At 41.8% G+C, this 13,893-nt stretch overlaps 1 protein-coding gene across 1 annotated transcript in view; it reads right to left on the bottom strand.

The window, feature by feature from the left end:
• The window catches only part of zdhhc9 (zinc finger DHHC-type palmitoyltransferase 9), a 29,308-nt gene extending 17,253 nt beyond the window's left edge, over positions 1 to 12,055 (bottom strand). Inside the window, exons 1-2 of the mRNA XM_017408452.3 lie at positions 11,215 to 12,055; positions 1,701 to 1,861 (exon numbers count right to left, since the gene is read on the bottom strand). Coding sequence (XP_017263941.1) covers positions 1,701 to 1,861; positions 11,215 to 11,378 — 325 coding nt within the window. The 5' untranslated portion in view covers positions 11,379 to 12,055. The remainder of the gene's footprint in view (positions 1 to 1,700; positions 1,862 to 11,214) is intronic.
• Between the last annotated feature and the right edge of the window lie 1,838 nt (positions 12,056 to 13,893).

The raw sequence follows: 13,893 nt of genomic DNA, 5'->3' as shown, positions 1-13,893 counted from the left end.
TGTAATCATCAAAATTAAACAAAATAAACATTTGAAATATATGAGTTTGTATGTAATGTATGAATATAATATACAAGTTTCACTTTTTAAATGGAATTACTGAAATCAATCTACTTTTTCATGATATTCTAATTTTATGACCAGCACCTGTAACTTTAGAGCCTGAATTAACTTAGCTACATTGCAGTTAATGATATTTGTGACTAAACTGAAGGCTGTTCTCTACAAATTAATTTTATCAGCGACATAAACAGAAGAGAAATGATTCTCTTTTAGCCTAAAAACACCTGAAACCACTAATGAGTTTGTGAAAACAATCCAAATCATTTTCTCTTGGTTTACTAATTAATTAGCTGAGTGACTAATTGTCCCTCTTCTCGTCTCTCTGATTGCAGGTCAGGCCCGGTGGGAGGTCCTCGTGGAGGGTTTTTAGGGTCGTCGAGGCCGGAGCGGCACGTTTTAACCATCCTGCGGAACGAGTCAGGAAGAGAGCAGCTAACTGCTCCTCGGAGGACTGACAGACCTTACAGACCTCTTCTGTCATCAGCGGCCGGGCCTCTTTTCTGCAAAGGGCGAGGCTAAATTAAAAAAAAACCCACTGTGGAGCCACACAGGTGCACAGAGAGAGGAGAAAAATGCTGCAGAGTAAACTGAAACAGTGCTCAGGCAGCTCGAACACAAACAGCCTCACATACAAGACAAAGATAAAGACAGAAGCATAACAATCATGAATAAATCAAAAGGACTGAGCTTGTTTGGCTTAGCTAACAAATTTACTGAAATATTCATCCCTCCTAAACACTTCCTGTTGAGCGGTTTCCATCTAATCTGTTGTTTCGAACAGACGGCCTGCAGGTGGGGACGAGGTAAAAAACTGAGACAAACACCTCCGGTAACATTTGAATGCATGAAGATAAAAGGCTGCTGTCTGTGGGGTTATCGGTGCCGAGAACCAAGCGTGGCTCGAGGAAAGAGCAGCGGGCGTTACAGCGGAGGAGCTGAAGCCACGAGGAGATTCAAACACTGGAACCGAAGAGGTGAAAATCTGACTGGAGACACTTCTGAGGCGGATTCACTTCGTTCTGTCGCAGAAAACTAACAAGCTGCCTCAGAGTTTCACTCCCCGTTTGAAAACTCAGTCAAAATCTGCCAAAAATGTTCAAAAACATAAAGACTATAGCAAACAAATTACTTAAATATCCTTAATATCAAACGTATTGCTTTGTACTTCCAGGTAAAATGAATTGTTTTGCTAATTTGGGACAAAGAAAAAAAGAAAAAAGTGCTGCCAGGTCATCTTTAAAACTGAACAAAGAGCAAACCGGACACCACTCCTGCAGCAGATCTGGATCGATTTATTGACTGTGTTAAATGTAAACTGCACGGTCTTATTGGGCTTTTTTTTTTTTTAATCTGTATTCCTGTGATCTGATTTCTTATTCATGTCTTCTAAATTAAAAAAAAACAGAAACAGAAAAAAAAATGCAGCTAATATATGTTTTATTTTAAAGCTGTGTGATGAGATACAGGAACTTTTATAAAATAGTATTAAGGAGAAAAAAGCTTATCAACAGCTTTAAAAAGCTGAGACTTCATTAAACCATCAGAGCTTCACAGAAGTCATTTGACATTTTCAAATATCCACGGAGGATGAAGGCAGATGTGTCTTCTAGGGTTTATAAACCATGTCTTTAACTCACCGATTTCCATCTCGATGAAATTGGCCTCCTCTGGAAGGGCCCGTGGCAGAACCCCGGGGTCGCTGAAGCTCGTCCTCAGGAGGAAGGCTATGACGAAGAGGAAGAGGATGACGGCGAAAACCGGGATGGCAGGAGACAGATGGACAGCCAGGTACGGACATCTGCGCAGGAGGAGAAGATTATGAAGTATTTAAGGTTTGAGTCAGATGTTTGAGATTCTGACTTTCTGATCAGCATCAATCTGCAGCTTCATTTCAGTCATTTAATAACACAATAAAAGCTGTTCCTCATATTTCTGCACCACAGCGAGACGTGAGAACCGCAGACAACAGCAGAGACGTGAGGTTCCTCTCTGCGCTCCGAGGGCGCAGCCTGACGGCACTCTACATCTTCTGAACGGCTGCTCAGAGCGCGGGGGTCACGACCTGAGGCCAGGAATATCAGCGCAGGCCCCCGGGCTCCTTGAAGACCTCCTGCTGCTCGGTTAACAGATGTGAGCCGCAGAGCAAAATGCTGCAACAACACAGCCTTCAGCGTTCGGTTATTAACTCCTCTTCCTCGTGTCCCGAGATCATCTGTTCATGATGCAGCATTAAAACGCTGCACAGGGCGGAGAAACATCCTTCATAACAATAACTTCTGCAAGTCATTGACATGTCTGCACATTTATCTTCTTTTGTTCAAGCAAATTAAGCACTCGGTAAAAATAAACGCTGCAACAATTGACCATTTATTCAACAGCGAAGACGCTCTGTTTGGGCCTGAATGACGATTTATTTATTACAGTCAGCTTTTGAGTTGTTATTAACTAAACTGTGCGCAGTCAAGCAGTTACTGTCTTTATTTATATTTCCCACCAAAAGATATATTCTTTGTGTCTAGTGTTTATTCTGAGCCATATTTGTATCTTTCATGAGCTAAAGTTTCTTCTCATTTTCAGTGTTAAAATAAAAGCTTTTCCCTCATCTGTTAAGAGAAACATCTGACCTAAATTATGATTCCCCTTTCTCGCCACATTATGTTTGTTTTAAAGAACCAAAACTGTGTGAAGAAATGACAAATAAAATGTGTAAATTTCATGCAAAATGAACTCTTTAACTTCAGTTTGGCATGTGAGCCTTTTTTTAAATAAAATGTTTATAAAGCTGAGGTCAAGTTTACGATGCAGCAACGCTTTTCAAACCTTAAAAACACATTAAAGTTCAGACATTCTGACAGATTAAAAGGGGTGAGTTTCTTGAAACAGGAAGTTCTTCACAGCAACAAAAACAACAAACACCAGAGCACACAATGTGGTGAATTCTGGATCTTTAAAGCTGTTTGTTGGTTTTAAATTCCCTCTAACAGAATATTTGTTTAGTTCTGCTCAGACAATGGTGTGATCTGAACATTATCTAGCGAGGCCTTCGGTGTTGTGTACATTTGACACATCTGGCAGGACGTTTAAAGAAAACAGGGACGTGGCCGAGCAAGTTATGCCAGTCAACCTAACTTGGCAGAGCACAAAGTCCACCTGGTTTCTGGTTTATCTGCGTGGCCGCAGATGAACCAGGTGCATCAGCATACCTGAGAAGTGACGCCACCCACAACACCGGCTGCACCTGCCTGAGCTGTTTTCCCCGCACCGGCTTCCTACCACGAATGAAAAACTGGGAGCAAAGTTCAGATCAATAGAAGCTTCGCTGCCAGGAGTGTTTGCTTCTCATGTTAGCTCAGAGGGCAGGTTTCAGGCTCAGCACGTCGATGCGCCTTCTTCTCGTACTGATGACCCGAAGGTATTCGAGTCACGCTTTTATCATCACTTCCCATCAAGCCCGACTGATGGTCACGTCCTTCCTGAGTGGGACCATTTCCTCTGCTGGTGAGGAGCTGGGCGGTGGAGTGTCACTGAGTGTTAATCAGCACAGCGGCAGCAGAAAAACTGCATTTAATCAACCTTTTACATCACGGTCCCAATCAGTCAGACAACACCTTCTCTTTCACTCAACTTTCTGCCTCTTTGTTTCACAAGCAGCACGTGTAAAACGGCCTGATTGACTGATTAGCGCGACTGAATGAAGACAACAGTTTGTGGTTTGTTGGTATGCGCCGGACTCTTGTTTTCAGGCAGAGCGACATCCTGGAGTTATTTAAAGTGCTCTGAAAATGTTGCCAGGCAGATTTTTCTGTAACCAGCAGCAGATCTCGTCGCTCCGGTTCTCCCGGTTTCTGTCTTGGATAAAGCTAACCTGCTGCTGGCTGTAGCTTCAACAGCCAGGTAGGCTCGGATTAACACTAATGAGCTCATTTATTAAACAATCCAAGGAATGCACATCACCCACCACCTTGCATGCCGACCTTTAAGCGAAGATCTCTCATGATCTGAGTTTGTGCTTGAAGCCACTCTCAGCTACTGCTAAACTCAATTTTAGCTCAGTATTTGTAAAACTGACTGAGCTACAGCCTCTTTTGTGTTTGCTACAGTTCAATAGCTGTGGCGGCCTCTCTGAATCCGTGTTTGGATATAAAACACAGCTTGGTGATAAACACAAGGCAGCCTGCTGGCAATAAAGGACAACATACACCAATAATTGAGCCTCCTTTTGCACAAGATGAGCATAAATGATTTACAGCGACGTGTTTGTGAGGTGGGTCAATGTTTAAAGGTGTGGCTGCTGCAGACTTTGACCCTGAGGTGTCTTGAATCAGAGTGACATAAACCTAAATTAAAATCCCTTAAACACCCAAACAACTGAACTCCTGAAGCCGGGAATAATGCATCACCACGTCATGCTAGATGACTCATGACATCTTCCTTTTGGTAAACCTCGGCTGTCCTCCTGTTATATATATATATACTGTATATATATATAACAAATAAATAAAAGCTGTAAGTCCTGCATGAATCAAACTGCAGATGAGGACACTTTCTGTGCTGCAGGAAGTGTCTGTCCGTCCACTCGCTCTGCCTGGAAAACAGCAAAAGATCAGACATTCTGCTGCCCCCGTCTCTTTTACTGGCAACACAGATATAAAAAAGGCAAAAAAAATTAAAAAATCAATATCTGAAGAGCTCTGATACATCCCTCTGGAGCAGAACCTTCAAGCAGCTGCTGTGATTTTTCACATCACACTTCTCCAGCCTGCGTGTGACATTTGCATTCAAAGCATAAAGCTAAATTTACGGCAGAAAATGCACCTCAGTATTGTTACACCGACCAGCCATAATACAGAGAGGTGAAAAAATAACCACCGCTGGTGTGAGTGGGGTATAACAAACAGGAAGTAAACCTTGAACTTGGGTGTCTTTCAAGCATGAAAGAGGAGAAAATCAGGATCTGAGTGACTTCAAGGGGCCAAATTGTGATGGCTGGACGGCATGCCCACAGCTGCATCATTTTAGAGCGTTCCCAGTCTGCAAGTAAAGTTAAAATTTACCAAAAGTGGTCCAAAAAATGAATCCACTGTACTGGTGGCAAGGTCATGCAGTGGCCAAAAGTAACTGATTCACTTCTAGGGGCTACAAACAGACCCATGTTGTCTGAGAAGAGCTCCTCTGGCTCAGGCTGTTGTAAGAAAAATGCTGCTCAGTTCATCGCTCTCTGCTGTGCACGGCGCTGCAAAAAGCTGCAAACCGGTCCGAAAGGGCCAGAATTGATCTGCATCCACTGCTGCATCCAGTGGGAGCGTGAAAAAAAAGAAAGAAGCGGGTCGATGAGCGGTGGAAGTAAGCCGCCAGGTCTGAGATTTCACGTTTTTTAGTGCATTTCTTGCTCGGGAAACATCTGAGCTGTGTCGTTTACGTGGATGCCGGTTTGACAAACACCACAGAACTAAACGTTGTTAGCAGCTACACCTTTTAGCTCCACGTCACGCAGCAAAAACACTTCGACAGAGAGTTTGCAGGGGAGCCACTGAAACCAAAAGCTACAATCAGCATTTCAGGAGTTTTATTACATTTTCAAATACAATAAAACAGGGGAGATTCAGTATTTTGCTGATGTCTGCATTTGTTTTGTTTCATTTTTGCTACTTTGTTGTTTTAGTTTTTATAATTCTAGGGAGCTTGATCTGCTTTTTTAACTTTTTTTTTTTATTATCATTTTCCAGCAAACTTCAACCGAGGCTTTGAGCAAACATGTCTTTCTCTGTGATCCCAAGTGCAAGTTTGCATATTTAAATTCACTCAAATCTTTTTGGGTTGGTGTTTAGGAGCATTTCTAGAAGCATAACAGGTTCTTCAAATTATGTGGATATAAAAAAAAACATTCTTTGTGCTGCATTAAAACAGGTTGTAGCTTTTTATTATTAATATCCTTTCTCTGAAAAAAAAAAACTGGCACTTCAAATCCCAAAGAGGCGATTTTCATCAGTCTGTTCTCTGGTTTAAATCAGTCTCCCTCATTACGTAACATTTAAATACGATATTAGAGAGACAGACCTCAAAGCCGGGGTCATGGGCATTTTACGGGGATTACAGCCGCGATGGCAGCTGTTGCATCATGCAAGATTCATTCAGAAACCCAAAGAGAAACAAACAGGATGATCCAAGACTCATCCATCTCTTTATACGTCTTTATATATCAAACCAGACAAATGGAAAGGAAACACATTCCTCCCTGTATGGAAGCAGGTTGTGTGGAAAAAAATAATCCATCACTTGATCCTCCACAGAAAGCAGCTCTCTCTTCCTGGCAGAGAAGCTTCCAGAGAACAAAGCCCGCAGATCTCTCTGACTGTAAATGGAGCATGTGCTCTGAATAGGACATAAATCACGTTATTGCTCATTTGGCCTCAGCTGGAGGCCGCTTTATGAGTGGCTAACAAGGAGACAGGGTGGGGTCAGACGCTGATGGGTCGGTAAAGAGATCTCCTCCGACTGCTGGATCAGCTTTAGAACACCTCTCACTCGGGTGACCAGAGGACGTACGGAAGCAAACGCAGCTCCAAAGCACACAAAGGAAACTCTCATTACACGCACATATGCTTCCCTGGCTTTGTAGCTAAGTGTCCTGCAGTGGACAGATGACAAACTGTCCCTGCGCTCCAGTTTCTTCCGACCCACCTCCGTAGGTGGTGATCCACATGCACGTATGCAAATATATGCCCTCATAAATATCCACATGATCCAGCAATCATCCAACTGCAAGCAAACCTTTACAGATATTTGCAGTCTAAGCCCAGAGACAAACACGTCTCGCAGCGTGTAATGCTCGGTTCAACAGGAGGATGAAAGGATCAGTGCATCCCAGAATGCTGCAAAACCACCAGGACAACAGAGAGAGGCAGGGCCCTCCTCTTCACTGACTAATCTGTTTACATCTTTCTAATGGCTCTTTCCATTTGTGGATTCTGCAGCTCGAATCGGCCGTTCGGAACGGTTTCAAGCACGGTGCGTTCGCCGTGCACGCGGGCTGCCGACGCCTGGGGGGGAGGAAAGTGAGTCACACGCACGCGCGCGACTGGCGTTGGACAGGAGCCAGCAGCCGGCAGGACGCGGCCCAGCCCGCTCACGGATCTGTGCAGCAGGCGGCTCAGCATCCAGCCCGCGTGTGGGGAACTCCTTCTGTCCAGATTTCAGTTTGAAATAAAAGGACAGAAGATAATAAACTGCAGATGCCTTCGCAATCTGGAAAACTTCTTTTTTATTTTAAGATTTACGATTACTTAAAGGAATGCATATCGCCCGCCACCTTTTATGCCAGAGTTTTAAACTGATCTTCTGATGAGAAGGGGCGGAGTTATAGCTGTTTAGGTCGAACTCTGTAAATGATATTATGTGTTAATATTGCAGGATCTCAGTCCGTTAGCTGTCAGAGTATGTGTTGAGGATGACTCTCAGCTACAACCAAACCAGATGTTAGCTCAGTATCTGTAAAACTGACTGAATTATGTCCATTTTGGGTTCCGTAGCAGCCGTCTTGAATGCGGGTGACTCTGAAATTCAGTGAGATGTAGAGGTAAAAATCCAAATTACTTCTTTAAGAGTTTGATTAAAATCCGTCCAGTGGTTGGTGAGAACTTTCACACCATCGTACTCCAGGATGAGCACTTCAGTCAGAAAATTTGGTGTTCCACGATCCAGATTTTCAAAATAAAGTGTTTTCACATGCAGTCCAAGAGCTGCTCAAACCCTGAACAGTTTCAAACACTGATAAAGACCCACATCTTTTCACTGATATAAGATTCTAGTGACGCTTGACACGTTGAAATATATATATATATTACGTCCATTAAATTGGACTTTTATCACTTTTAAACAGTCGTATTGATTTTTAATTAGCAGTATCTGTGACACTTTGCTCTGTTTTAATGGGACGTCGTATTGTTGCTTTTGGTTTGCTTCACTTTGTCATACGGCACTTTCTCCTCGGTTCAATAAGAGGGACGGGTCCAGTTTGGGTCCTAAATGTTTAAACATTGACAGATTTCTACAGAAGAATGGTGACAAATGTGCAGCTAGCCGTGCCGATGCTGATCCTGTTCGCCGTCTTAGTTTATGGTTTTAGCATGCTAACATTTCACTGGCTGACAGAGTTAATGGTTCATTAGTGATTACTTAGGGTGATAATGTTGTTGATCGTGCCTGTGTGCGTGTTCCTGTGTCTGTTGTGGTGCTGAAATATCTCGTGAACCACTAAACGGATTTAATTAAACTTGCAGAAAGTAATTATTGGATTTACAACTGATTAACTTTTAGAGGCAACACGTTTCAGGACTGCCACGGCTGCTATCAGCAACACAGAAATGTCTGTAAGTCAGACGGTTTTACAGATGTTGAGCTAAAATATGATGCTGTAGCAGCTGAGGGTCATAACATTATTTTCAATGTTTGACCAGAACGACTTCAACTCAACAGAAAACGATCTCAGGCAGGTGATATGCATCCCATCAAGAAAGGCTTGGTCTTTTAATTCTCTGTGTGGATTCAAACTTCTGCTTTCTGTGAATCTGTGACACTCAAACTCAGGCATGCAGAATGTGTCAGAATCCCAGATTTCAGGGACATCTGCGCCTTCAGAGAGGAAACGTGAAAACATCTCATTAAAGAGAATATTTCAACAAACTTATTCAGCGAAATCAAACATTTTGGTGGGATATGAATTAAGATATAAAGGGCTGGTGCTGGTGTGGATCCTCAGTCATCCATGGTAAATCCAGAAAAGGTTAAAAACAAAAATAGTTGTTTTTGTTAATCAGCTGAGAACTACAAACAGCTCCTGGTTTTCCCCTTAAAATGTGAGAATTTGCAGGTTTTCTTTGTGGCAAACCGAATATAAATTTGTGTTATACTATTAAAAAGACAAATCTAATTCCCCGTGACTGATTGTGAGCTTGGGAAACCCGAGTAAATAAAGAAAACATTGATGGAAGTAAACACCACATTGATCTTTTGGTGAAAATAATTGTCGGTTCCAGATGATTCTAATGTTAAACCCTCGAAGCTCAACAGACTTGTTTGACAGCGGCAGGTTTCAGTCAGATCCATATCTGCTTACATAATGGTGAGTCTGAATCACCGCCACGTCTTCTGGGCTTTATCTCAATTTCAATATCCCCCCCATCCCCCCATCCCATCCGCGCAGGATAATTACGTTCTGCTGTAATATGAACATATCAGGCTAACAACCCTCGGGCCTTTATCTGCGCGCCTCTCGGCGAGCAGCATCAGCTCTTTTCGGACTTCGAGCTCGAAGGGAAGCAGGAGGCCATTAGCGTGCAGGACACAGATAGATGGGAAGGGCCTGGCTCTGTGTGAGAGCATCTCTGCTGCGCCTCAAATGGATTCGGCCTAATAGCTGCAAACACACACACACACACACACAGCAGAGAAGGGACACTGCAGGCTTTTCAGCTAAACCGCCGAGCCTGGGGTGTTGGTTGAAACCAACAGTGTTTTAAAAATAAAACATTAAGACGGAAGAAGCGCTGATCATCAGGGGTTGTTTTATTTTTTATGTCAGAGACGCGGATCGTCCTGCCTGAACCGATGGGACGTGAGTTTACATGCAGCAGCTGAGCAGGTGGGCAGTGTTTGGAGGAACACTGAGCCCAAAAAGAACTGCTGAGACGACAAAAACCATTTCTATCTCAAGTTACAGACCCGGCATTCACTGGAAGAATGCATATCGCCCACTGCCTTTCACGAGTTTTAGACTATGATCATCTTATGCTGAAATAAGAAGCTTTAGTTGTTTTAGTCAAACCTTAAAAAAGAAAAGAAACATTACGCACGACCTCACCCTTAAACTATGTGATGTGAATGACTCTCAGCTACTGCCACATAAGATTTTAGGTCAATATGTGAAAAAGTGACTGAATTATAGGCATCTTTGTGCTGGCTAATATCGATTAGCTGTGGCATCCATTTTAAATTGGATTGACAATAAAAGATAATCAGTTGTAGAGGTATATCCAGTGATTACTGTCTGAAAGATTCATTAAAATTCATCCAGTGTTTCCTGAGATATTTTGCTAACAGACAAACAGGGTTGACTTCAACAGCTGATGCTACAGTTTTTCAGCAAAGGTCTCGCATAACAAGCAGAAGTTCAAGTATGTGTTGTGAATGACTCTCAGCTACTACCACATCAAATTTTAGCTCAGCATCTATAAGATAGATTGAATTACAGGCATTTTTGTGTTTTCTGAAGTGAGCTGGCTGTGGCGACCATCTTGAATTAGGTTGCCTCCAAAGGTGAATGAGCTGTAGATGTACAGCCAATCATTACTTCCTGAAAGTTTCATTAAAATCGTCCCAGTGGTTCATGAGATATTTCGCTAACAGACGAGCACGGTGGACTGCAAACAGTTGGTGGCAAAATTTAAATTAAGATCTTGTGTGATCTGTTAGCGCTCAGAATATGTGTCGAGGATCAGTCTCAGCTACTACCACACTAAGTTTAAGTTAGATATCTTTAAAACTGACAGAGTTGTAGCCATTTTTGTGTTTTGTTTTTTTAGTTCAGTTGGCTGTAGCGGCCATCTTGAATCGAGTTAACCTAACAAAGGTTAATCCGTTTCTAAGAGTGTCATTAAACATCTGTGTTTTGGTTCAGGAGATATTTTGCTGACAGACTGACAGGTGATCACAGATTGCTTCCTTCTTGTTGCAACACTTCATGTTCTGATCCATGTGGGTTGAAATGGGGTCACTTCAAGCCTTGGTTGTTTAGTTTGGTACTTTTTATTGCAGCTTTTTGATATTTTAACCAAAGTGATTCAATAAAAAATAAGTTTAAGCTCCATTAATTAGGAAAATAATTAGTTTTCTGTTGTTTTGGGTGTCCAAAATGTTAAGTTGGCACCCAAAAACCTCCACTAATGGCTTCAAATTTCAGTCAGTTCAACTATTATCATTATTATTGTTACTATTTAAGTGCATCAGGTCTAGTTTGTGGTTAGTGGACCCCCGCTGCGGGTCTAACATGTTGCGCTCTGGACATCCTGGACGTCCTGGACGTCCTGGACTCACGGAGCCTCTCTCTGAGGCAGGAGGGCCCCTGAGAGGATTTGGCCCTGAACTCAAACTCACTCGAAGGCGAAGAACAGCGAGCAGGTCCCGACGATGAGGAACAGGGTCAGGTAGAAGACCCCCTTCTGGCGCGCCATCATCACCCGGCCGTCGCAGCAGAACGTGTTCTTCCCCGGCAGCTTCTCCCATTTACGCACCTTTCGGGTGATCATCACCGCCGACATGGTGCTCTTCTCCTGGCTCAAATCAAACCTGCTCCACGGGGGGGGGATATTTCAGTCGGACTTCTGCACAAAGACGCAGCCGGGAAGCATTTTCTGTCCTTTTTTGTTTTGTTGTTTTGGATTAAAGCGCCGCAGTCACATCATGGATGATGTGTGGCTCTCCTTCTCCCCAAACACTCCTTTAAGCCCTTCAGTAATCAGTCAGATGATTAGAAACCCATCCTTTATGAAAAAGGGAGGAGGACTGCGACAGATGTTTCCCAGCAGAAACAAGAAGAAAATCCACCCGTGGGGCTGCTGGTGCGTCGACGGAGCGGAGCTTGACTTTCAGATCATCCCCGGATAAAAAAATAAATAAAAAATAAAAACCAAACCGAGCTGCCGCCGCGGCGCGTTGGCAGATTCCAGCCAGTCCGTCAGAAACAAGCATGTAAATAAAACAGGAGCGCTCCCCTGGGTGGGAATATGTCGGGATGTGGCTCTTTTCTTTTTCAGCCCCCACCGCCCCACTCCACCAGCAGCAGAATCCAGAATCCCAGCTCTGGATTTTAGTCAATGGCAGCAGGAAACACGCCTAGATTGAAATGTCTAATCTTAAAGGCGCAGCGCAGGTGGAGCAGGAACAAAGGACGCACTCAGCTCCTCTTCACTCCAACAGTCATGACCAGAGCTGCTCGGATATATGACGGAAATACAGATTACACACCAGAAACATGAGCCTAAATCAACACAGGGAGCCTAAATCAGCACAGGACTATCAGTCTTTAAGCGTCGTTGTGTTTGTTTCAGGTTAACCTGAAGTTAATTTTCTTATTTTATGATGAAATATTAAAATCTTCTTTTAGTTTGGTTACACTGGGTCCGTTTTGTGTTTGTTCTGCCTATTCTGTATACCAATAAACTGCAAATAAGATAGATAGATAGATAGATAGATAGATAGATAGATAGATAGATAGATAGATAGATAGATAGATAGATAGATAGATAGATAGATAGATAGATAGATAGATAGATAGATAGATAGATAGATAGATAGATAGATAGATAGATAGATAGATAGATAGATAGATAGAAAAGTAAAATGGTCATCATGACACTAAATAAACAATCCTTAAAAATTGTAAGATTTTTTTTAAACATTTATACATTTAAAACATTTAAAGCAATCTCTTGAATGTTTATCGTGTCATTAAACTCAATAAATAAACTATTACTCATGTCACCAGTAGTTCCTATGGAATTCTTTTTTGTTGTTTGTTTGTTTTGCAAAATAAAATGTTTTACCTTTTTGTTTATAGCACTAAAAAAAAGGCAGAAGATTTAACTCCAAGTCAACATCCTGGTGCATTTTTTTTATTTTAACTTTCCAAATGATTTCTGGCAATACCATAATAAAATATCAGCAAGTAAAAGAATAAATCACCAGAATTAGGTTGTTGTTTTCTAATAAATCCCTGAAAGCTTGAAGAATGTGTTTTATCTTTTAATTGTTAACAACAGAGATGTTTCAAAAGAGTTCCAAACCTGTAAATCAGTGATTAACATGATTAAAAGAGACAGTCTTCTAAGGAATAATATTTTTCTTTTATTCACAGAGATGTCATTATTCAGACAACCTGAAGTTCTTCCTCACAGATCAGAGAGCATTATGTAAAAGTTCTTCAGATCCTTCTGGTTTTATATCCAGGCCCAAGTGGAGGATTTTATTAAAACATGACCATTCGGATGTAGCTCTGACCAACCTGCCAGCTCGGGTTCAAATGAACTCGTGACAACAGACAGCTGGAAGTGTGAATTTAAAATCAGACGCCGCTTTTCATCACATCAGGAAACAGGAGGTTGGTTCGTCTCTCTGCAAGAAGAAAGCTAAAGGAATGACTCCTCTCATGGATTTTAAAGCTGGTGGATAATGTTTTTCTTTATCCCAAAAGAATAAAGACAGGTTGGGACCCACAATATTCAAACTGAAAGGAGCAGATTTCTCCTCTACATTTCTAGGTTTCACAAATTCATCTGATTAAAGCTACTAATTTCACCAGAAATTATACTTTACTCGCAGAAATGTTGGATAAATTATGTTTAAATTCAGTCTAAAAACAGAACTAATTGTTCACCAGAGATTTTTTTTCTTTCTTAGAGATTACGTGACTTATATAAAGCCTGCTTTTGTACAAGGTTTGAGAAACTAGCTAGCTTATATTCTGTGGGGTGTAGGATTTTATTTTTTGGAGCCATGCGGGGTTAAAGGTCATGATATCCCATGGTGCTTCAGCAGAAATTTATCTTATTTTATTTATTATTTTATTTCTGTTTGTTTATTGAAGTGGAAGAAGAATCTTAAAAAAACTGGACATTTTGTGGGGAATAAAAGGAATCATAATGATTTTATTAACCATTTTAACAGAGTCACGTCACACACAAAGATGACTTAAGCGAGTGAATATTATTATATGACATTTTTTCATATTTCGGTGTTTTCCAACTCAACACAAAACTTATCATCTGGTAAATAGTT

Source organism: Kryptolebias marmoratus, linkage group LG9, assembly GCF_001649575.2.
Source record: "Kryptolebias marmoratus isolate JLee-2015 linkage group LG9, ASM164957v2, whole genome shotgun sequence".
NCBI classification, from domain to species: domain Eukaryota; kingdom Metazoa; phylum Chordata; class Actinopteri; order Cyprinodontiformes; family Rivulidae; genus Kryptolebias; species Kryptolebias marmoratus.
Note: the sequence above shows the minus strand (reverse complement) of the source record. Positions and strands in the feature narration are given on the sequence as shown.